The following is a 23960-nucleotide window of genomic DNA, read 5'->3' as shown; positions in this document are numbered from 1 at the left end:
CCTATAGAACTCTATGGGAGTGGGGACCACTGAAACACCGGAATCGTCAATGGTGGTGCCAGTGTTTCAGTGAAAGTTGGCGGCCTGGATGCCGTTCCGCCTGCCAGGGCAGACCTGGTGGACGGGAAGGCAACCCCCTCGTAGTTTGCCGGTCCGGAAACAACGGTGCCGGTAAGCTTACCGGCACCGTTGTTTCCGGACCGGCAAACTTGTAATAAGAGTCACAGTTGTTTTACATTATGTTGCATTACAGCTCAGCCCTGAGCATCTGTGATGTACAACTAAGGATTGCAGGCAACAGGATCAGGAGGATGGAGTGGTCTGCGTAGAGAGCTAAACACCCTATAAGGGCTACAATTTCATATGAGCACCCACTTTATTTTTGGTTCTTTATACTCACACCCTGAAGCAGCAACATTTTACCCACTCATTAAGCATGAACTCCTTCTGCCATTGTTTTCAGAAAACATAGCACAGACAAGACGTTTACAATGGCGACGGTCAAGCAAACAAGACAACGATGGGACATAGACCAGCCAGTGGACCACATGACAATTACAATCAGGCAGTACCTGTACTTGGATGGAAGTTCTTGTTGTTGATAATGATGCATTTTCCAACTTTTGCATAGTTCATCCTATAGAGGTATGTCTGTGCAACAACTCGAAACTGACTGCTTGTGGAGGAGTCAGGGGGCTGCTCCGGTCCATTTTTCTTTTTTCTGAAAAATAAATATGCCACAGATGTAATGTAATATGACATGAGATGATATGATATGGCGTGTATAACGTGCCTATACACAAGTGTTTCAAGGACACAATGAGGCAAGGGGTGGGGGAACAGAGGGAAGATAGAGACAACGATCTTACTATGCCGGTGACATTGAGATGGCGCAAGTGCAGGGGAGGCGGGGGTAGGGAAAAGTGCGGGGGGAAAGGAGAGGGGGCAGTGCAATACATTGGATAACAGTCAAATAAATAAAAATAATAAATACAAATAAATACAATAAATGAGAAGGGCAACCAAGAGGTGGCAAGTGCAGGGGTAGGTGCAGACATCAGGTGCCAGGTGCTGGTAGGGGGCTGTAGGGATACAGAAAAAGGACTGAGTGCAGGAGGTATTCAGGGGGGCAGTGCAGGTGTGCAAATGGCAGGAAGGGTACACAGGCCCGAGAACAGAGGGTAGCCAGGTGGTCAGTGCAAATTACAGTTTCAGCCAGGAGTTCAGCAGGGAGAGGAGGAATAAAAGCAAAAGCAAAGAGGAAGGCCTTGAGGTGCTTCCGGAACCGGAGATGGTTCTCCTCAAGTTTGTGAGGCAGGGAGGCTCGTCCAGAGGGAAGCCCCAGCCGAGGAAAGAGATCTGCCACTAATTCATTGCTTGGAGAAGCGTCTGACCCTGAGGGAGTTGGAGGCAGATGAGCGAAGAGCTCGAGAAGGAAGATATTTAGGAAGAGAGAGTTTAAGGTATTGAGGCCCCCTAATAGTTAGGCAGAATTAATCCTCCTGCTGAATTGACTGGAAAAGGGGTCCATTAGCACACTATTGAGAGAATCTGGCCAACCAGGTGGCAAGGAAGGCAGGCGGAATCCATTCAGTAGGTGCCCTGCTCTCAGCCACCTCTGCGTGTACCTACCTCCTTTTTGTTTTGCACCCAGTGCCCCTTTATCTCCCAAAAACTATTCTCCCCCACTTACCTGGCTGTCTGTCTCTATCTCTGTTGCTTCTCTCCCACCCACGCCATGGATAGGGTAAAGGGGCATTCCCCCTTTGCTATTTGCTATGGCAGCCAATTTTTGTTTACAGTTTAAGGAATATTAGGCCTGCAAGTTCATCGAGCAGTAATATTCCTTACAGAAAATGTATTAGCACCCTGCTGAAAGCCCAGGGCACAAATAGTAGTAAGGTCAGTGTCCTGGGAAGGATAGGGCCAGTAACAGCCCTGAACCTGCTCAAGGCCCTTGCTGCGGTTGGGCCTACCTGGCTCAGGCTGGCAGGCTATTACCAGCCTCATCCACCCAGCAACATGAGGCCTATAGCTATGTTTATACACAATGATCGGTCATTGAAAATAAATGATCAATTGCAATAATCAGAATGCATTATCACACTCCTTTAACTAAAATGTCAGAGGGCACTAGAGGGCCAATCAAGATGGCCGCTTGCTTCTGAGCTCCGTGTAGCTCCGAATTAATCCTGTGAAATCACTCTTTCTCTGGTGGGTAATCGACCCACTGTGCTGGCGATCGTCCTCAGGAGAAGCTACGAGCTGCAATACGTATAATATTGCCTCTATTGAAACCCCCTGCAGACGCGTGGCCGAACCTTGCCGGCGGCTGAGGGGTGTAGGGCAGGGGTCACGCTATGGCAGCCTGCACACTTCCTGAACAACAGCGACCAGAGGCCAAACCAGCTGAACTTTGCCGGAGACTGGAGGGTGTGAGGCCGTGGCCGCGTTGCGACGGCTTGAGCGATTCCCAGAAAACAGCAATCAAAGGGCGAGGTGGAGACCTGCTGCGTCTCCGGCTACAGCGGACACACTGCGCAGCTGAACTTTGTTGGAGGCCAGGGGGCGTGGGGCCGAGGGTGCGCTGCAGTGGCCTGAGTGGCTCCCACACATCAGCGACCAAAGGGCGAGGAGGGGACTGGCTGTACCCCCGGCTGTGGCAGACACACTGTGCAGCTGAGCTTTACTGGAAACCGGTGGGTGCGGAGCTGTGGCCGCGCTGAGGCGGCCTATACAATTCCCAGACTACAGCGGCCGAAAAGAGAGGCAGACGCCCCTGGCTGCGGCAAATACACTGCGCAGTGGGAAACCAGGAAATGAAAACCCTAAACCACCCATCGCCCAGGGGCTAACACTGCAGCGGGCCCGCCGGGCACCCCCAGCAGCAGGCTTAACATCCAGGGAAGACGCTCACACACCCGCCCACTGGGCACACGGGTACAATCAGCCCGTGGCTACTCCCCGTGAGCTCAACGACACTGGTGACACCAGAATCCTGTCGCCCTGCGGGATCGAGGCCCCTGTCCCTCCAGACCTGCGGGACATGCGGGACAACGACCGCGGTGCAGAAGGCCAGAGTCAATGCAAAACGGTAAGGGCTGACAGAGGGGGTGCGCGATACGTCGGCCCCTCCCCCCCTGAGGTCCGATCAGTGAAGTCCAGTAATACCAGTGCCTTGGCTTACTCATAGAACACTGATCAACTACCTAACGCAGCGCCACACAGCACGCATCAGCCGCTGAATAGCCCCGCGCACATCTGGTTCAAATAACAGCCAACAATACATGGTGTGCAAGAGAGATACATCAACATCTTTACTTTATCATCAGCTGCCCTCCCGCCACCCACGACCTGAGCATCAGCCCGCGGCTGCCGGCAGCCATTAAACAACCGAGCCCGGCGTGCCCTGTGTTCCTTTGAAGGGCCTGGCAGGCGTTCGAACGTCTTGCACCACACGGCGCGCCGGGACCCCAATAACAGCATGGCGCTGCGGCCTGGGCCCCTCACGGTCCTCGGGATTATCAGTGCACAGCACACCTGTGAGCGTGAGTACACAAACAACTCATCTGGATACGAAACAGGCAGAAGTGAAGCACCCCCCTACATACCACGAGGCAGGGGGACCCTCCCAATGCGCATTGGTTGCGCGCCCCATGTGTGCCTGTTTTCAACAGTCCTAGCGGAGCCAATACTCAGCGTCTGCAGACACAGCTCTATACGACCAGCTACATAAAGGATTCGGCCACATGAACTCCAGCGGGTGAGGCTACTCAACCACTCTCTTTCCTTACAAAATGCCACAACAACTACAAAGAGACAAATGACCTGAGCCACATGCCTACGTCCCATATGAACACCACGGCTAATTAACTACCACTAACACCCAGGCCTGAACAGATCCTGAGCCCTTCAACATAGCGACAAGTCCCTATCACAAATAACCAGAACAACCACGCTGCCAAACCCTTACTGTCAATTAGGAACGGACTTACCTTAGTCACCTTTATTTTGCTCCTATTCCAAACGATATAAATCCGTGAGCCCAATCGTATCCCTGCCAACTCTGCTCACACTACGGGGCATCACAACAAAGAAACCACCCGGAAACCCGGTTCGCACCGATCCCCGAGCTTCACCATGGGGAAGACCGGTAAATCCCAACGTAAACTCAACTTTGAGTCCGGAGCCTCCTCCAGAGCATCTAAACCCAACAGCAGGTCGGCCTCGCCCACGCAAGACGCTGCCCAAGCAGACGAATCTCCTCAATCCTTCGATATCAGGGAGATCCTCCTCGAACTAAAAACTGGGATTGGCAATCTCTACTGTATAATCGACACGTTGTCCTCCAAGGTAGATCAACTACAACACTGACTCGATAAACACGAGGATAGGCTGGACATAGTCGAACAGAGAGTCTCAGATCTAGAGGATGGCGCAACAACCCTGACAGCCAGAGTGGTAACTCTAGAAGGCCAGATGAAGACAGTCAATGTGAAAAACGAAGACTTAGAAGGGCGGTCTCGCATAAATAACATCAGATTAGTTGGGGTCCGAGAACAACAACTGAGAACGAAGATGGAAGACCATGTCGAAACAATTTGCATTGAGCTCTTCGGAATCGAGGCATTAACCCAGCTATTTGTTGTGGAGAGAGGACATAGAATGCCGAGTGCCAAACCCATCCCTGGAACTGTCCCACGTCCAATCATCACCAAACTGCTTACTTACAAAGACCGTGACACAATCTTGAGACTCGCCAGAGAAAAGGGAGATCTTCAGTTTAATGGTGACAATATTCAAATCTACCCATATTTCTCCCCAGCTGTGCAAACACAAAGTAGGTTCTTTGCGGGTGTTAAGCGCCGATTACAAGACAACCAACTGTCCTACTCGATGCTCTTCCCCACGAAACTATGCATCCAACGCGATGGGAAGACCCACTTTTTCAACTCACCCGAGGAAGCCAATGTCTTCCTCGACAGACTTGGCTGCAGGCCCCCCAATAACAATCTGCGACCGTCGCAGAGGGACAGGGCAAGAAGAAATCCACCATGAGACGGCAAAGGACCAAACGGTCGTCCACATCCCACACCAGTACTACCACTTGGAAGGTTACTAGCACCCCAAGTGCAGCTCTGTTACTGTTCTTAGTTATGGGGAGGGGCATTGTCTCGGGGCGGCAGTTGGGGGTTACCCGAGTAAAGGAGGGGCCAATGAAACCACTGTGGAAATTGCGCCTCCGGGGACTCCACCCCACATCGCCCTATCTCCCCACCCTCTAAAGCTAGGAGGTCCTACATGGTAAAAAGAAATGACTTAATGCGCTCTATACACACCGCCTCAACACCATCGTCATTCCATGCAACTACCAGAACCCAACATCATTATCACTATATCTCTAACTCGGCAAATTCAAGGTAGCTACGTGGAACATTAGAGGGGGTAATTCACTGGGAAAACCCCGCAAAATTATCCATTATCTCAAGAGACATAAAGTCGAGGTGGCCCTGATACAAGAAACCCACCTCCTGCCGGAGTCAGAGAACCGTTGGGCACGTGCATGGGCGTGCCACAGGTACTTTTCTTCATACTCATCGTACTCCAGAGGGGTAGCCATCCTGATTGATAAAAAAACTTTAGTCCAATAAAATTTGAGAAAGACACGGAAGGGAGAGCGATTCTGGTTAAAGGACTCCTAGAAGGCAAAAAGGTGATCTTTGAAAGCTCCTATGGTCCGAACGTTGATGGCCCGAATAACTTTAACCGGATGCAATCACATCTCGAAACGGCAGGTTCCGCTACAATTATCTGGGGGGCAGATCTGAATACGCCATTGAACCCACAGAAAGACAAATCGCAACGTACAAATGTTAAACCATCTAGGGCAAGCCTCCAGGTCAGCGAAATGTGTCAAACATTTGACTTGATAGACGCGTGGAGACACCCCAACTGGGAATACAGAGAATATACCTTTCACATGGCAGTGCACTACACCAGTTCACGCATTGACTATATCCTGGTTTCCGCTCACAGCCCCTTTCATTGGGGAACATGCCAGATCCATCCCAGAACATTCTCCGATCACTCCATGGTATCCCTCAAATGGAACCTCCCTAACACCACCCCAAAACCGACTGGAGATTCAAATTGGGCTCACTGTCAGATCAAGTGTTTGCAACAGAGCTCCGAAGTTCAGAACTACAGCGGAAAGGGAGTTAAAGATTTTAGGCCACGGACATAGGATTCGTCAATACGGCGAGGGTCAGAAACCTGTAGCCCTTCTGGCTCGCCTGATAGCTGCTGATAGGAAGCCCACCCGGGTGGAGAGGATACGCAATACACATGGCACCCTACTTCATACAGAGGAAGAGATTGTTGAGGCCTTTTGCTTATTCTATCAAAACCTGTACAGCTCCCAACACACCTCTCGCCCTGAAACTTTGAAGGACTACCTGAATGCTATAGAGCTCTACTGGGTGGAAGAAGATCTTCGCGAACCCCTAAATAGGCCCATCTCATTAGACGAAATTACGCAAGCTATCCGAAATCTCCCCAACACAAAAGCCCCAGACCCCGACGACCTCACTGGTGAATTCTATAAAGCCTTTGCCGCCACGGTAGCCCCACTCCTTCTCCAAGTCTACGAAGATGCGCTAGAACATGGGATATTACCGCAGACCCTCCCCGAAGCCAATGTCATCCTCTTACATAAGGCTGGCAAACCCCCAGAAAACTGTGCCTCTTACAGACCAATCTCATTGATTAATCTGGATAACAAAATACTTGCTAAAATACTAACTGCCAGACTATTACCTCTCATGCCAGGACTGGTACTGGGTGACCACTCGGGGTTTGTTCCTGGGCGAAGCACAACATTCGGCATTAGGAGGCTCTTCGGCGTCATAGAAGCCCTTGACCCCACATGCCAAGCAATTGTCTTCCTACTGGACGGAGAGAAGGCATTCGACTCCGTCGAGTGGCCTTATCTCTTTTCAGTGGTAAAACAACTAGGACTAGGGAATTATTTCATCAAGCTCATATCCCTTCTATACAAAAACCCTCAGTCCTCCATCATCTTAGGCAACAAGAAATTGGCATACATTGACCTACAACGGGGCACTAGACAAGGTTGCCCGCTATCAGCTTTAATATTTGCACTAATAATGGAACCATTAGCGTCAGGGCTAAGTGACCGTCAACTCCACAGAGGTCTTATCCTCGGAACACATAAATTGGTGATCCACTGTATGCTGATGACATGATCCTCTATGTCCGAGACCCCCTCGAGAACCTGAACCCCATTATACATGAGGTCATTAAATTTGGCACCATATCCGGTTTAAAGATTAATCACTCTAAATCATTGATATTCCCCCCGACACAAGATACCAAACACTTTATTAACGACCATGGATTTAAATGGGAAAACTCCCAGGTTCGGGAACACTTCGGGAACGTATACTTCGATGGAAAACACTCTCGCTAACATTATGGGTTAGAGCTTCGTTAGTTAAAATGATAATTCTCCCTAAACTCCTCTACTTGTTCGCCAACATACTCCTGCTACTGCCACACTCCTTTTTCTAAAGAGTTAAGAGCCTTATTCTTGAATTACTGTGGATGGGTAAAGCGGCACGAGTAGCCCACACAACACTGATTCCCCCAACGTCCCAAGGAGGCCTAGCGCTTCCAGACATGGAGCGCTGCTACTGGGCAGCACAGGCACAATATCTCAGTCACTGGTACGCTACATACTGTATCCGGCCACACGTGCAAATAGAATGGGCCCTCGCATCCCCTAACCTATTAAGAGCAGTTATTATCGGCCACCTGGCAGTACCCCACACCAGGATGAACGTGGTTCTGTCCACATACACCATCTGAAAGAAAATGGCACAGAAATACAGCATCCAAACCAGATTCTCCCCCGTGTTACCAATTAAGTTCATACCAGGAGCCCCCCTAACCGCGGAAAAGGTCATCCATCAATGGTTAGATAAATTACACATACAGGCCCTAGGAGACCTATTCAGCGATGGGGTTGTTATGACACCCCAATTGGCTAGGGATAGAGGGGGAGATACAGCCCTAGATACATTCATGTATTTCAGACTCCGGTATACCTTACAAACGATCTTCCCAACATTCCCGCAACAACCCCCTACATGGCACCTCCTGCACAATGTGATCCAAGCAAAGGGTGAAGGCAGACTGGTCTCACTACTGTACAAGGCCCTACTGAAAGACACCGTGCACACAGACAAACGTACGAAAGAACGATGGGAAAAATCACTACAAACCACGATACCTGATGAAGACTGGTCCTATATCCTCAGGCAAACTCAAAAAGTGGCATTAAACACGCGCTTTAAGCAAATTCATTTCAACTTTCTTCATCAAACTTACTACACCCCAGCCAAAAAATACCACCAGCGACCTGAATTGAGGGCCGCATGTGAGAGATGTGGCACACCGGCAGCTGACTTCCTTCACCTGGCCTGGGATGCCCCACGGTGGCCCAGTTCTGGTCTCAGGTCCTACAAACAACGGCCGCAATAATAGGAGAAGACACAACACTCTCTCCCACAGTGGCCCTTCTTGGTCTACGAAATACCTGCCACCAGCAACAAGGAAACTTACAGCTGTCCTGCATAGGAAAGTCGCTATGGCATGGGGCCGTGGACCAGCCCCCAATGTGGCAAGTTGGAAAAAGGACATATTATACTATCAAGACGTGGAAACAGAATTTATCAGAACACTACCATTACACGCACGTCCCCCGACATCTCGGGTCCATATGTCACATACTTGCTATCCACAGCACCTGACACTGCCACACAGCCACCAACTCAGCATGAACCCTGTGGCAATCACCAGCCGGTTCAAACGCAGAGGAGTTCACGCTATAGTAACCTTCTACAAGAACGCTATCCTGAGGACTGATTAGCCATGGCGAGGGGGATTGGGAGGGGGAAGGGTTCGGGGGACCCGAGGGCGCAAATGTTGTTACACCCACAGGTGTTGACTTGCTTGTAAATGTTTGAAAATACCAAAAATAAAGTTATAAAAAAATGCTAAAATGTCGATATGAATCTGAATAATGTGAAAAGAAAGATGTTTTTGAAGTCTGAAATCTGTTTTCAAAGTACGACACCTGAGCATCCGGGTCACACTATTTATTAATATTAAAAGAGGCTGTGGGTAGGCAACATTAGCAAAACCATAGCTTATTTGCATGAGGGAGACCCCGTGGAAAAAGATTTGTGGCCCCTGTCTCTGCCCCACTCCAATCCTCTGGTACAAGTTGCGCCAATCCACCAGAAACAAGCACTGGGAAAGCAAACAAGTCTGGCTTTGTAAATGTACAGGGTGAAAATTGTGTGTCCAGCCGGGGAGCGCAGGATTTTTGAAAAAAATCTGAAACCCTACAATTCCAGTTCTATTGGCTTGGACACTGAACCTATTAATTTGCAAGTGTCCATATGCATTTTATTAAGATAACCTTCTCCCCTAAAAAATAAGAAAGTATCCATTCCTATGGGTCTAGGCACATTCTTAAAAGAAATGTATTAACTATTTTAAAATAATATTTTGGGTGTTATGAAGGAAAGCTGTTCCCTGAAATGCTGCAGCAGGTTTTTCTTATTTTAAACAGGATGCTTGGTTGCCTTTGGAACTAGTAAAAAAAACTCTATTTCTAACAGGGTACATGTTTGCATGCAATAACCTCAACTACTGCTGTTTTATTGTGTGCAGATATTCATATAAAACGACATGTGAGAAGTACTAGTCAACCCTTAAGAGAAAGAATCATGGAACATACAATGGCGATTAACAGCGCCTTGCTGTAAAGCGCTCTATAAATAAAAAATAAATCAATCAAGAAAATGATACAAGTTACTCAGTAGCAAGGCATTGGAGCAATGAACATCAAGAACACAAAACTCAAAAGATCAACTTGATAGGAATTTATAGGAATTGAACATGTGCCAGCACCTGCACGAGATGTAAATAGAAACATGTTGCTGTGACAGCATGAAGCCCAATGCACATATTTTCAATAGGAGGACTAAACACTGACAATGAAATTACTGTGGTGCTTTTATAACTAACTGGGAAATGTAACCCAGGTGTATATACCATATACAAGGGCTTTAGTAATAGCAAACACATCTAATGTACTGGAGACATTTTAACAAGCAATCGTTAAGGTTTGCGGTTCGAGTGTGACACCTTGTGCCAGTCCTGGTCTTTCTAATTGCTTGCTGGAACATGTTGTTTAATTTTTGATATTTTAAGTGTTAGCGTACACGTCCCAGCATGCAATGGGAAAACCAGTATTGTCTCAAAATTGACATAAGTCCAGCTATGGATCTAGTAAGTAGTGACTAGGGGCATGTCTGATCTTTTAAGGAGCTGATCTGTCAGCAGCATTTGACACCGTAGACCACCCCATCATGCTCACTCGCCTATCTCAAATTGGCATCTCGGGCCATGTACTATCCTGGTTCTCTTTTCTGACTGATCGCACTGAGGTGCTCTCACTGGATTCTTTTCGTTCGGGCCCCTGCCACCTATTATGCGGTGTTCCACAGGGATCCCATTTATATCTGCCATTGATCCGTCTCATCCACTCCCTCGGCATCAGGTGCTATTCGTATGCCGACAACACTCAGATTCTGATATGCTTACATCTTGATCGGACTGAGGTGTCGTTGTGCCTTCATAAGTGTCTGACTGCCGTGGGTGAGTGGATGGGTCGTAATTGGTTGAAGCTGAATGGGGACAAGACGGAGGCACTGGTGGTGTGTGCCCCCCCATCCTACTCTCTGGGTGTCCTCGTTCTGGCCTTCTTCACTGGGTGTCCTTCCTACCCCTGTGTCTAAGGTGAGGATTCTGGAAGTAATCCTTTCATCCCCTCTTTCTATGAAAGACCAAGGGCCTCATTACGAGTTTGGAGGCAGCCATGCCCTTAATAAGGGCATGGCTGCCTCCAAACCCGGGTCCGGGAAATACCAGGCCATTCCGACCTTGGTGGGCCCGGTATTTCCCCATTCAGGGAATCCGGACCCGGTCCATCCCCATTCCCATTTGAGCCCCCATAGGGCTCAATGTGAATGGGGAGCATGCTAACAATGGGCCCGTTAATGACGGGCCTGTTGTTATGCTGGGCCGCTCGCGGGACCCGCTAAGGGCGTCTGGTAAAAGCAGGCGTCCTTAGCGTGTCCCGCGAGCGGACCTCGTAATGGGGCGGTAAGGGGTTAACGGCTCGTCACCTTTACTGGCGCCGTTAACCCCTTACCACCCTCCTCATAATGATGCCCCAAGTGTCCGCTGTCTGTAAAGCGGGCCACTTCCACTTAAAAATCTTAGAAAAGGTTCTCCCTCTGATACCTATGACTCTTCATCCGCCTGTGGTGGCTGTCATGCTGCTGAGCAGACTTGATTATTGTAATTCTCTATATCTGGTGCAGCGTCTTCAGAATCTAGCCGCTCGGGTGGCCACGGGGTCCCCCTTTGGGGCCCACATCTCCCCCGTGCTGCTCACCCTCCACTGGCACCCTGTTATACAACTGATTAGGTTTAAGGTCCTGTGCATTGTCCAATCCAAATTTACTCGATACTACCCTGCCCGCCATCTTCACTCGGCAGCAGCTGGCCTCTTGGTCTTTCAGAGGTTCCGCAGATCTAGTATTGGAGGCTGTGCCTTTTCAGTTGTTGCCACTCAAATATATAACAACCTGCCAGGGACAGTTAAGAATGTAGCTAATCACTTACAGTTTAGGAGAACTCTCAATACCACTCTGTTCTAGGTTCCTGGCTGTTTTCGCGGACTTATTCTGCAGTCCTCCTCCTTTCTAGCACCAAGATACCTCCGGGTGAATGTTGTGCTCTATAAATTACCTTAACATAACATAACACAACATAACGTAACATAACATAAGGACTTGGGGCAAGAAGAGGTTACATGGGCTAAATGGTGTGATGTTATTGTCTTTCACAGAGACTGACCGCAGACTGGCATGTGCCATAGTCTTACTTTACGTCTAACTGCTTTTTTTAGGAACCAATGGGTGACACTCCTTCCAAATGGCTAAATGCTATTAGTGATGATGATGGACCTGCAAATAGCCATATGCACTCACATAATTATGTGAGGGGTCAAAAATAAGAGGCAGACACAAACATCAGATATCTTTATTGAAATAAAAGGGGTTGTATGAAGGACTCTCTGTCTCTATCCAAAAGAGAGTTTCCCTACCAAGCAAACTAAAAGTAAAGATCAGTCTGCGTCTCGTCAAAATTATACTAGGCGTCCTTGTGACCAAAAGGTTTCTGAAACTCACACTTTAAATATATAAAATCCAACAAATAGTCTCTGCATCTAGGGTCTGGTTCCCTTTCCCTGGATTGTTTCAAGTAGGAATGACAAGTGTCTCTCTCAGTCAATAAGCCTTTGAGGATAGATGAAATCATTCTTTCTTTTCAGGATGGCAAAGAAAAGATCTCAATTAACTTATAAAAGCAGATGAAATGTCTCTTTCTTAACAAGTCTTTCTTCAAGAAAGCAAAGCGATATCTCAATTAACTTCTAGGAGCAGATGAAATATCTCTTTCTTAATGAGTCGTTCTTAACGAATGCAAATAGATATCTCAATGGACTTAGAGCAGATAAAATGTCTCTTTCTTAATGAGTCTTTCTTCAGGATGGTAAAAAGTGACTTTCTTATTCAATAAAGTTTGAAACATCTGGTATACTCCCCTGCCGGGAATTGCCCTTCTGGGCCTTGTATGTCTCCTGGTGTACTCTCCTGCCAGGTATCTCTTCCCAAAAGGACTGTTTGCCTGATGGTTCCTTTCACCAGGCCTTTGTGATGATCCCTCACTAACCCGTGCCTAAGGTCTCCTCTCAGTTGGCCTAGGAAAGGCATACGCTTCCTGATCCTGACATTGGGGGTGGTGTACTTCCAGAGGATCACATGGGAGAAGACAGGGCCCAGGGTGGTGAGGAGAACCCGTGGGATAAGAGGCAGTATTTATCCTTTAAAAGGGAGAACCTTTTAAAGTTGCCAAATCAGGTAATGGCCTATTGTCGTTATCACATATCTGAACCACATATGAAATCTGTGGCTATGGGCACAAGTGACATACAATCTGAACCAACCCTAAGAACACAAAGACCATTTGAGGCACTGAAGGATAAAAATCCTCCTTACTCCCAAAGGTATAATGAATGGGAATTTAAAAATGTTGCCTTAAATAAACTGTCTTCCTCTTTCACAATGAACTCTGATACTTCATCTTTGAATGCCTTTAAGAGAAACAAATATACCCTTAAAAATCAGAGGTTATCAAAAAAGGCCTGATTTTGTTGTTGAGGACTACAAATCCCATAATCCTATAAGTACTGTGAAGAGGAAGAGGGCTGAAGAGGCATGTTGCAGCCATAGTCAGGCAATTAAGCCTGACGGCCCACACCTGAGGGAAGCTTAGAGACTTAAAAGGCCCCCTCAGGTGCAGGCAATTGGAGGACCCGGAACTAGGGCTGAAGTGTATGCAGCAATACCAGAAGCAGAAGGAAAAAGGCATGGTGTTGGCAATCCAGGCAGAAGTGGGTGAATTGGATGGATACCAGGACTTTGATACAGCAGATTCCACCTGTTTGTCCTGCAAGGGTCTTGTTCCCCCAAACTCTGATGTGCAGAGGTTGAAGGACTGCCTTTCTACATGTGAGCCTAATTGCAGAGTTTGCGCAGCAGGAAGAATGTTGGAGACTGTGGCAAAGAGTTTCTGTGGAGCCAAGAATCTCAAGAGCGAGCGGGTATACTGGATTGTGTGGCTGGACTGGAGACACCTTCAGAGAGGAAGGGTGTGGGTCCCGAGTGAAGCCAGAAGTTGTAAGAAGTGCAGCTTGTGGAGAAAGGAACATAGAAGTTGGTGAGTTTAACCAGGCGTTCTGATTCCTTGCGCGAACACTGCCGGCAACAGTATCCAGCCCAAATAATCCCTCGCATATGAGTAGAAGTGTTGTGAAGTAGATTGTTGAGTCTTTAACAATGGAACACTTGAATTGTAGCACTCACATGTGATCAGGAATTCTCTCTTTCACTCGTGTGAAGAGAAAACGTGGTGAAAATCAATTACTGAACTTAAAACGTATAAAGCACACAAAGAAGTGGTTGTGTGTGCCTAATAAATATTCTAGGAGGAAGAGTGACCTCTGAATCTTTATTAAAGCAGTCAATAATTTCTAACCAGAGAAGTCAATTGTTTAAACATTGTTAATACCAGTCGGAGAGAGCAGGCCTTGCACAAGCCAAGAGTGAACAAGCCATTTCCCCAATTAAGATTGAAATCAATCTTTCCTAGAGCCAATGAACAGTTTAAATGTTACTGTGAGCCAAACAGAACATCAGCATTGCCAAAATAAAAGTGTGCAAGCATTACCTGAAGCCAAAAGAGTGGAACCAAAGCTTTTGGGTAATTATTCTGGCTAACAGTAGGCAGAAGGAGAAAGGCAAGATTAGAGAAGGGAAACTTGCTACTTATAAACATTATTTTATTTTAATACAACCTACGTTGCCAAAGCCAATAGGAAAAAGAGAGAAGTATGTCCTAAAGGCAATTCTGGGTTGTCGTTGTGGCAGACAGACAAGAGAGGCAAAGAGGCTGCCCCTCTTGGAAAATACATTTTCAGAGGAAGAGTGCCTTGCTTACTTGAAGGAATGGAAGAACCAGAAAGTAAATCTTGTCATATCTGAACACTGTTTAAGTCACAAAGTATTGAAGCTGTGGTGGTGTATTTGGTTGTCAGTAGAGTTGAGACGTAAGTAGCACAATTAAAGTAGACCCACATGGTGAACTCTTGTAGAAGTTGCTTAGAGTTGAAAGTTGCTGAAGTAGAAGTGGAAGTGCTACCGTGACTCCTAATCTTATAAAGAAAGACATACTAAGTGTTAACCAAAAAGAGTGTTTCATTAAAATTTGCAAAAGTTGTGTTTACTTTAACCTAGCAAAGAACTGTGGTATTTCTTCTTGGACAACTGGAGGTTGCGGCAAAGCATCGTGGCTGAGAATAACATTGATGCTATTTCGAGGAAGTGGAACGTCTTTATTTTACCAAGAAGATACGTTTTTCTATTGTTTGAACTTTGATTAACAGAACTTTACTTTGACATTGAAGGAGCCAAGAACTGAAATGAGACTGCATCACAAACACGGATTTCCCTATTTCTTTTTGTTGAACAATGGAGCTGAATTTACCTTGAAACCTGGGGAAGGGGAGTTCACCCATGTTATCACAGAGACTGTGAATATAATTGTGGATGTTACTATGAATTGCCATATATTTCTTTATGTATTTAATGTTTAAGTGTGAGGGCCAGATATCCTATGTTAGAGTGTTTTCCTTTGGTTTTGATAGGCAGGGAAATCCGCATCAGAGCATGGGTAGCAAGGCGTTTGATAACATTTATGATTTAATAAAATGGCGTATTTTGAAAAATCATCCACAAGTTGTCTGCCTCACATTTCCGACCCCTCACAACTTCCTACAATGTTCACAACATTTTCTTCCCCTTCAGGGTCTTGCAGATCCCCCTGTGTACTCTCCTGCCAGGCATCGTTTCCCAAACAGGACTATTTGCTTGATGGTTCCTTTCACCAGGAATTTGTACAGTGTTCTCTTTTCTTCTTGGTATAACGCAGCTATTCCTTTTCACTGCTTACTCCTCTTTAGCTTGTGGAAATGTTTGTTCCAATCCTCTTCAAACTGACCTTTCATGTTACGGAGACTTGTTTAAATTCTGCCCTTCTTAATGTTTATCTTCTGCGGATAACATTTACTCCAGCTTTCCCCATATCGCTCTCTTTCCCATGAGGATTTGTATACGTCCTGTCTCTTTAATAGAATTGCTCGATATTCAAAAGATTCATATATTTTTCCATATGGCTGACCACACGCTCAAGGGCCCCCAGCATCTTTGGGCAGACTCACTGGTGTTGATTGGCATCTTTGGACCTTGGCATGCTGCTGCAGCAAAGCAGCTCCTCCCCATTCGGTTCCAGCGTCTGCTCTGCGTACGTGTTGGTGAAAGTGAAGGGGTTTCACCGAACTGCACTTACACCAGCCCTGCTTTTGCTCTCCCAGTGGTCCCTCTGAAGTGCATGCAGCACCTCTCCCGGTCTCACGTCTCCCCGGGTAGGTGGGCTTCCAAGCACATGCTTGTAAGCGTCTGCTTTGTCCCGCGCAGTTCACCTCTTCACATCTGCTTCTGCTGCTCGCTCGATAGATAGCTTCTCCTTTATTCACCTGCAGATGCTCAGCAGGTTTAAAAGTCCAGCACAGCTGAGTTCCCTCACAACAACTAGTCTGCATGTTTGATTCGATGTTCTCTTCACTCCTCATCAACTCCTTTTTCATCCTCCTCGTCTGTGTGCTTGAGGCTTATGGGATTTGAAGTCCCTAGGATTTTTAGGCTCTTTAAGATTGTATTGTTTCAAAAAATGAAGTCTATTGGAAATAGGAGATGTTAAATGTGTTTCATGTACATATGAGGTGTGAGTGATATCCTGCTTAGGGTGTCTGGCGAGAGATGGTCTTTGTGTTTTACCACTGAAAGGATTGACAACATGTCATCAGGAATCTAGGAAGTATAGGTTCCTCCTCACAAGGAAGGGAAGGTCACTGTGTCTCTTCTAAGGGAGTCACCATACCTCCCTGACAGCCATCTCCTCCTAGGTGATCCTGCATAATACCACCCTGCAGGGTCAGGATCAGGTAGTAGCGGCTGCCTATCCCTGGCCACCTGGGAGGAGACTTTAGGCCGGGGATCAGTGATGAGTCCATAGGATTAATCGCAGTTACCATTAATTACATAGATGCACAGATGGGAAATGTGCCATAATTAGAAAATCATTGGAAAAAATATCACACCCCGCTGTCAGCAATGTCATTCCAAAGAATGGCAAGTTGTCCTGGCCCCTCAGTTTTGTGGATAACATATTTTTGCTGAGAAATGCCACGAAGCATACCATCACGACTGACATGTGGAATATTGGAGAGATCGCCCCAATTTCCAGGAGATCGCCCCAAAGACCTTTTTCAATTTGACTTCACTTTTCACAGCAACATGGTTGCAGAATAGAAAGGATGATGTACAAATGATGTCAGGTTTTTTTGTTGTGCATGATGGTCACTGTCTGGAAGGATATTTGGAACACTGGTGTATATCTGCAATGACATGTTATTACAAAACCTTCCATTACATTACAGTGTCGACTGTTTTAGTTATTCTAGTAATCATATCATTGAAAATAAAGATAACAGAGAAAGGCAATGTTGTTATGCATTATTTAGCATAGCGCCTGGAGACACACGAGTGTGTAAATATGCTTCCAATATGTTCTTCGCTGGCAGCCGCAGACATCACCAGCAGGGATGTTTGCTCCTGTCTGTGCCTCAGGGGCAGTTGATGGTAGCGCGGCATTGTGTGACTTCTGTTAACACAAGAAGGCCATGGAGAACACGGGTAAATTGCAGTAATAAGTGCAACACAATGCAAGTGAAGCTTGATAGAAAACACACTTAATGGTACGGGTGGTACGGGTGGGGTGAGCATTCCATTAAGGAAGACTGCATCCCAGAGTGCATGTAGCACGAGGCTAGTGGTTTTGAGAGTCTTGCTAAACCCAAACATCCTTAGCCTTTAGGGTGGCAGTAAGAGAGGGTTCTCCAACAGCTGTCTATCCAGATATTTCGGACTAAAACTCCCAACAGCCCTAACCAGCATAGTCAATAGTGAGAGATTATGGAAGTCAAAGTCCAAAACATCTCTAGGTCGCTAAGCTCTCCTCTAAGAAGAGGACTTCAGTATAGGCCTAATTCTTTTTCCTAACATTGTATCCAGTGTATTATTGCTGAAAGTTAACGCAAAGGATAGTTTGGTCATGGCAGGAAAAACAGATGCAGTGAAATTTGTGCGTCATTCCCCTGTGAGTGAACATGTATGTTATAAATAGCACATTTGTAGATACTGTAAGGGTGCAGAAGTAGATGTGGGACACAAAGGCAGCATGACTGTGGGGCATAAACCTTTATTCAACAGAAAGTAAGGAAAACCCCCTGTCTTTCACTGCAACTAAGAGGGGTTTCGCTGCCTCAAACAAAACTAAGGATGGTGTCAGAATGTCCGTCAAATGAAAAATAGTCCACTGTCCTATGTCCCAAACCTATTTCCGTCCCTTACACTTCAAAAGAAAACTATTTAACTAATTCCACCCTGACTCCAGAAAGTGGTTTCATTCTTTCTGCATTGTCTCGGGCAGTTTGTGACTGTTGGAGAGATGGCTCGTCACTCCTGGCCGTAACATACATATGGAAGGTGAGGTCTCCCTTCCCCAGGCCTTGTTAGGTCACTCTTTACAGCTCCACAAAGATGGGTGAAATTATCTCAGTTCCCCAAGCCTTCCTTAGGCCCTATATCAATATTCTCAATGATGTCTGTAGTTTTACCAGTGGATATCTCTCTCTCCCTTTGGTCTTCTCTTGATTTTTTCCAAAGGATATCTCTATATCCCTTTGGTCTTCTCCTCCTGTTATGTGGGTCCCATGCCCCTTTCCTAGACTGGCAATGTCTCTGAGTCAGGCCTGGTTCACAATCAAGCCAGGCATGGTTCTGCATATACAATTCTTCAATACTTTCCGCATGCGGGCCTCAGACCCCTTTCTCAGGCTTATAAAGTATATCACTCAGGCCCAGTTCACTAACCTGCCAGTCACTGTGTGGCACATAAAGTCCTCTGGGATTCTTCCAAGGACTGGTACGAGGAAGATGACGATTTCTGCACTCTGATTGGTTGCTCTCAAGAACTGGATTTACCCCAGGGATTTCTCTTTTGCCCAGACCTGGTTCAAATCCACCCCGCAGGGTCTCGACAGGGTCTTTGCTATGCCACCTGCTGTGTACAGCAATTCCTAAATTCATTCACACAGTTCTCTTCATGGATTCTCTCAACCCCTGGGGCTTGCTCCTTCCTTACCCCTGCTCTGCGGGTTGCTTCGCTCTCTGGCTCCTAGCTTCTCCAGGCTTCTCTCATCCCTGGAAGTTGTGCGGCGGTTCCACAGCCCTGGGTCCCTCACAGGTACAGCGGTTCCTCCTTCCGCTCCCCAGCTCGCCACCGGATACATGTTTCTCCCACTGTGGTGCTTGTGTCTCAGCAGCGTGCTCCGCTGGGACGTGACTGCTGTCTGGCCACTATCCCGGTCTCCTTCGGTCCCTGTTCTCCGTACAGCAGCTCCCTCCAGCTTGCGGTTCTTCCAGGGAGTTTCAGACCACAAGAGAACTCTATTTTTATCCTTGGCCGGCTCGTGGGTGGTTCAGAGCTACTATATTCCCTTTGGTTCCGTCTCCAATCCTCTTTTCTTCTTCTTCATGCCAGTATCTACAGAGCCATAGCTTTCCAAGTTTTCCTTGCTCGTCCTCGTCACAGTATGGTTTTTTCTCATACTCATACACAGGTCTACTCTGCATAAAGTGACTATGAGTAACAAGAGGAGCTCAAGAGGATGGGAGTGTTTTGACCCCAGCAGTGTGGGGGGATGTGTTGGAGGTAGTTGTTATTCTGCATTCTCCCTTGGTAGTCTTCTCTTCCTCCATATAGGGGATACCCTCCAATGGAATCCTCCTGCTGCATACCACCCGCAGGGGAACTATTGGGTAGCAGCCTCACCTTCCTGACCCCATCGGAAGGGTCCCCCTCTGTGGGAGAAGTGACGACATCAAGGGATTCGTCACAGTACCTGTTGAAGAGGGATAGTGAAGAAAGATGTTCCTGTGACAGGCAATGTGAGGCTAAGAAAGCTTTTAATGAGGCAAGGCACAGGTTAGTTACATGTTAGCTGCATTAACGCGTGGACGATTTGTATTGTGCACACTGCGCAGTAAATTGCCTGTGAGCACTCACAATTTTGACAAATTACGGAACTGCACTAAATAAGATATTTGCACAGGATCACACTATTTGGTCAGACAGGAAATCAAGACTAGGTCCTGGCGCCCTTAATTCCAGAGACAAGTATAGCTACAAGACAGAGATAAATCACTCGAATATGTGGTCACATGAGCCATAGTTAGAATCCGGTCGATGAGGATCACAGAGTCCTCCTCATCAAGGATTGTTGATGGTTTAAAGAAGTGAAGCACAGATGCGTGCTTCTTAGCTGGCACAGCAAGCATGCCACCCAACACAGGTAACAGTGTGCTCTGTATTCCATATCTGGACAGTTCCATGTCTAAATGTTGCTAGTGAAGGATCAATGATGGGGAAGGCCATTCTTTAAAGGCCTCCTTTGCAAGATACCCCTTTCGCTTCTCTCCCTTACCCATGTCCATTTCAGGGTGAGGCCCACTACACCGCTACCCTCAGCTCTATGCTGCTATGGGCCTCCCATCTCAATCTTTTCCTCGGTCCCCTTACTCCCACTACTTACCTTTAGCGGCTGCGACTCCATCGTCTTTCCTGTCTCCAGACCACTTCCTGGAAGCGTGACGTAGTGCCCGTGTCAGCCAATAATGCACAGTTTTTTGTGCAATGCGCTTTGGGGAAGCTGTCTGCAGACTGCAATCAGTCTGAGCTGAAGGAAGCACACATTTACCAAAGGCTGTAATTAGAGAATGGCATGCATATATGATAGTCAAGGGAGGGTGGGCATCTTAAATTAGAATATATTTTGCAGTGCCCAGTGGGTTTTTAATTATTTTATTTTGACAAATATATGTGAAAGAGATCTAGCACATTCCTAGAACAAGACTGGCTGGAACTGGTCAGCAGGATGAGCTTGAACATTGTTAAAGTCTTTCAGAAAAAAAACGGATTCAAATACATTGAGGAAAATGAAACTCAGTTCTACTTCAAACAGAAGGGCCAGGGACTGGTTGTGGAAGAGAACAAGGATAGAGCAGGTCCCTTGTTGACAACATAACAGTGCGGTTATTCTGAGGCTTCATTTCCTTATTTCTAGAGGGATCCATTTCTCCTGCACCTCTGAGTGCCTTCTGTCTTAGGACTGTAGCAATTAAGGTGGTTCCACTGGCCAGTGACCAGATGAACGGTTGTTGATATTCCTTTTGTGGATATCTAATCTCCTGCTACTATCAAAAATGAGCCTGTGCAAAAGAACTGCTGGCACACATATAGTTTAGTAGGCAAACAAAGGTAGTGGCCATTGTCCTGGCTCCAAGTTTACAGCAGAGAATGTCACTGCCACATGCTGCTGCAAGACCAAGGTTTGTTTATGGGTGATTGTAGGTCAAGAAATGAGGAAGTAAGAGCGGGTCTGGGAACACAGGTGCAGTCATCGTTAATCACTTCTGGGATGGTAAAGAAAGATTTAGGACAATCACTAAATGAAGGATGCAAAAACCAGAAAGCACCCAACCAAGTATAACAAAACGGTGTCTGTTGACCGTGCCTCGGGAAGGATAGGCCTTCCCTGAAGAGGTGTGGAGGAAGAGGATCGAAGCACGCTTCGAAGGTGCCTCTGTAAAAGCACAAGAGAACATCAGTGGTGACAGCAATGAGCACCAATATACCTTGCTACTTCTGCAAGGCATGCTGTGAGGGTACCGCTACAGAGTGAGGACAAAGGTAACTGCACTGATCTTTGTAGGATCCACTAGGAATCTGGCCCACAATGTTACCTGATGATGACGATGATTGGTTATTTATAACACGCTTAATACCCAGAGGTTTCTAAGCGCAGACCCAGGGATCGAACCTGTGTTGCTCCATATCGTCTTGCTTCCAAGGTGAGCACATAACCCCTGAGCTATCCTCCCCATGCCCCTGAGCTATCCTCACAACCAGTGTCCATAGCCAAGAGCGGTTCATCCGCTGAACAGCCTGTCGCAGACTTGTTCAATGGGATCACCTAAATCCTGGTTGACGAATATCAAAGAACCTAGAGAACAGATAGCGTCCAAATTATGGGGCACTCCCATCCCCTGCACACCTTTTTTGATGAAATAGTCAGCCAGAACAATTCAAATGCATGTGCATGAATATTGTCACATACAAAATATGACGCATAACGTGATTCTTGGAAAAAATAGTGATAATGATGAATGTTCAGGTTTTCAGATCTTCTTTTATATTCAAATGTGAGCTGCACAACACGTTTCGGAAAGACACTCCTTTCATCTGGTGCAAATCAAATTTCTACAACACAATCAGATACAATAGTGATTTCATTAATATATACAAAAGTTAGTTCATATATACTGCCTCATCACGAGTTGGGCGGTAATCCCGGCGGTATTAGTGCCGGGGCTATTAGCATTACCGCCAAACCCCCCGGAGCTATTAGCGCAGGATCACGGGTTTGGCGGAACTGCAAGTTTCCATCCCCCATTGGGAATTTTTGGCACTACTACTGGCGGCGGTATTAGCACAGAGATAATAGCGCCAGAAATCAGCAAAATCGCAGTAGATTTGCCCCCAGCTCAGAGCTGGGGGCAAATCCGACAAGACCGTGATTTGGCAGACCCTTAAATATGGCGGTAATAGCGTTACCGCCGCATTTAGGAGTTACCGCTAAACTCGTGATGAGGCCCTATAGTCTAAGACGCATTATTCAATTCCAAAAGAGACGAATCATTGTTATATATCCCAAGAATTTCATGCACATTCTCAAATGTGTAATAAATAATTCTGCTGCAGATAAAGTTTCAAGAATAAGTTAGAAGTGATCCGTCGGATGAAACAAGGATACCTAAAACTGCTGTCCATGTGAATCATGTTATATTAAATGGGAAACTCGTCTCTATCACCAGGAAATTACAAGGACCTCAGTGTCCACAAAGATTGTGCGCCTGGACCAGATTCACTGTGGAAAGCATGCCAGAAAAGTAGTGATCAAAGGAAATCCAACAGCATACCTAAGCTGCATGAACAAACCCTCAATTCCTTCAAAAACGCAAGTGATGTACCAAAGGCTAGATTGAAGACAGGAAAAAAAACAAATTTAGGAGGAGATCTATAGACCAGGGGCAGCCAGTTAGCAATTAATTATAAGAAGTAAATAATAAAAGTAGAAAGTACCTCAAAGCATATATGGCATCCCATATGGGACCAAACTCCGGTCGAATCAATAGCGTGGAGACTCCAAGTTGAGTCAGAAATCGTAACAGTGATTGTCACGAACTAGTAAACACTCGAGGGCAAAGCTGTAAAAATATACTCATCGTAATCGTATTTCTGATGCTTGTATCTGCTTAGATTTACATGCTGTGCATAGGCTGACATCTAGTGGAAGCTGCAGAGTATTACAGTTGTTGTTTTTCGAAATTTGAAAAGGGACGTCAACCGGGCGTGCCAGTAATACTATCTCTAGTGTGACATCCACTGTACCCATGGTCCTTCACGTGTCGAGTTCCCTCAGATTGTTATTTTTCTGACATGAGGTAGCATGAAGTGTATTGTGAGTACAGTAGTATCCAAGCAGATACGTATCAGCAAGCTCATAATCTTCCATGCGCCTTCTCTACGAGGAGAGGAAGGGTGGGTGCATGTGAATCTAAGCAGAAACAAGCATCAGAAATGCGATTAAGGTGAGTAACGTCTCCCTTCTGAGGCTTGTGGAATCTGCTTAGATCACATGTTGTGCATAGATTAGCGAGCAGTGTTAGGAGAAGGTGGTGGGATGTGAGAAGGTTCATGGGCAAACAGATGTCTTAGAACCACGTGTCCCACCTGTGTATCTGTCTTGGAATGAGTGTCAATGCAGTAATGCTGAGTGAAAGTGTGTACTGAGCTCCATGTAGCTGCTCTGCAAATGCTGTCTAGAGGGACATTTGCAATGAAAGCCAGAGTGGCTCCTGTGCTCCTTGTGGAGTGAGCTCTAGGCGTGAAACGCAGTGTTTTTTTAATAAAGAATAGCACAGTTGTAAACATCTCAC

General features: G+C 46.5%; 1 protein-coding gene across 5 annotated transcripts in view; it reads right to left on the bottom strand.

The window, feature by feature from the left end:
- The window catches only part of LOC138473240 (caspase-7-like), an 865808-nt gene that overhangs the window by 102320 nt on the left and 739528 nt on the right, over nucleotides 1-23960 (bottom strand). For all 5 annotated transcript variants that reach the window (XM_069611856.1, XM_069611854.1, XM_069611855.1 and 2 more), the window contains one exon: nucleotides 573-721. In XM_069611856.1, coding sequence (XP_069467957.1) covers nucleotides 573-721 — 149 coding nt within the window. The remainder of the gene's footprint in view (nucleotides 1-572; nucleotides 722-23960) is intronic.

This window comes from Ambystoma mexicanum, chromosome 8, assembly GCF_040938575.1.
Source record: "Ambystoma mexicanum isolate Mex_15411 chromosome 8, UKY_AmexF1_1, whole genome shotgun sequence".
NCBI classification, from domain to species: domain Eukaryota; kingdom Metazoa; phylum Chordata; class Amphibia; order Caudata; family Ambystomatidae; genus Ambystoma; species Ambystoma mexicanum.
The sequence above is the reverse complement of the archived record's forward strand: the minus strand, read 5'-3'. Positions and strand labels throughout refer to the sequence as shown.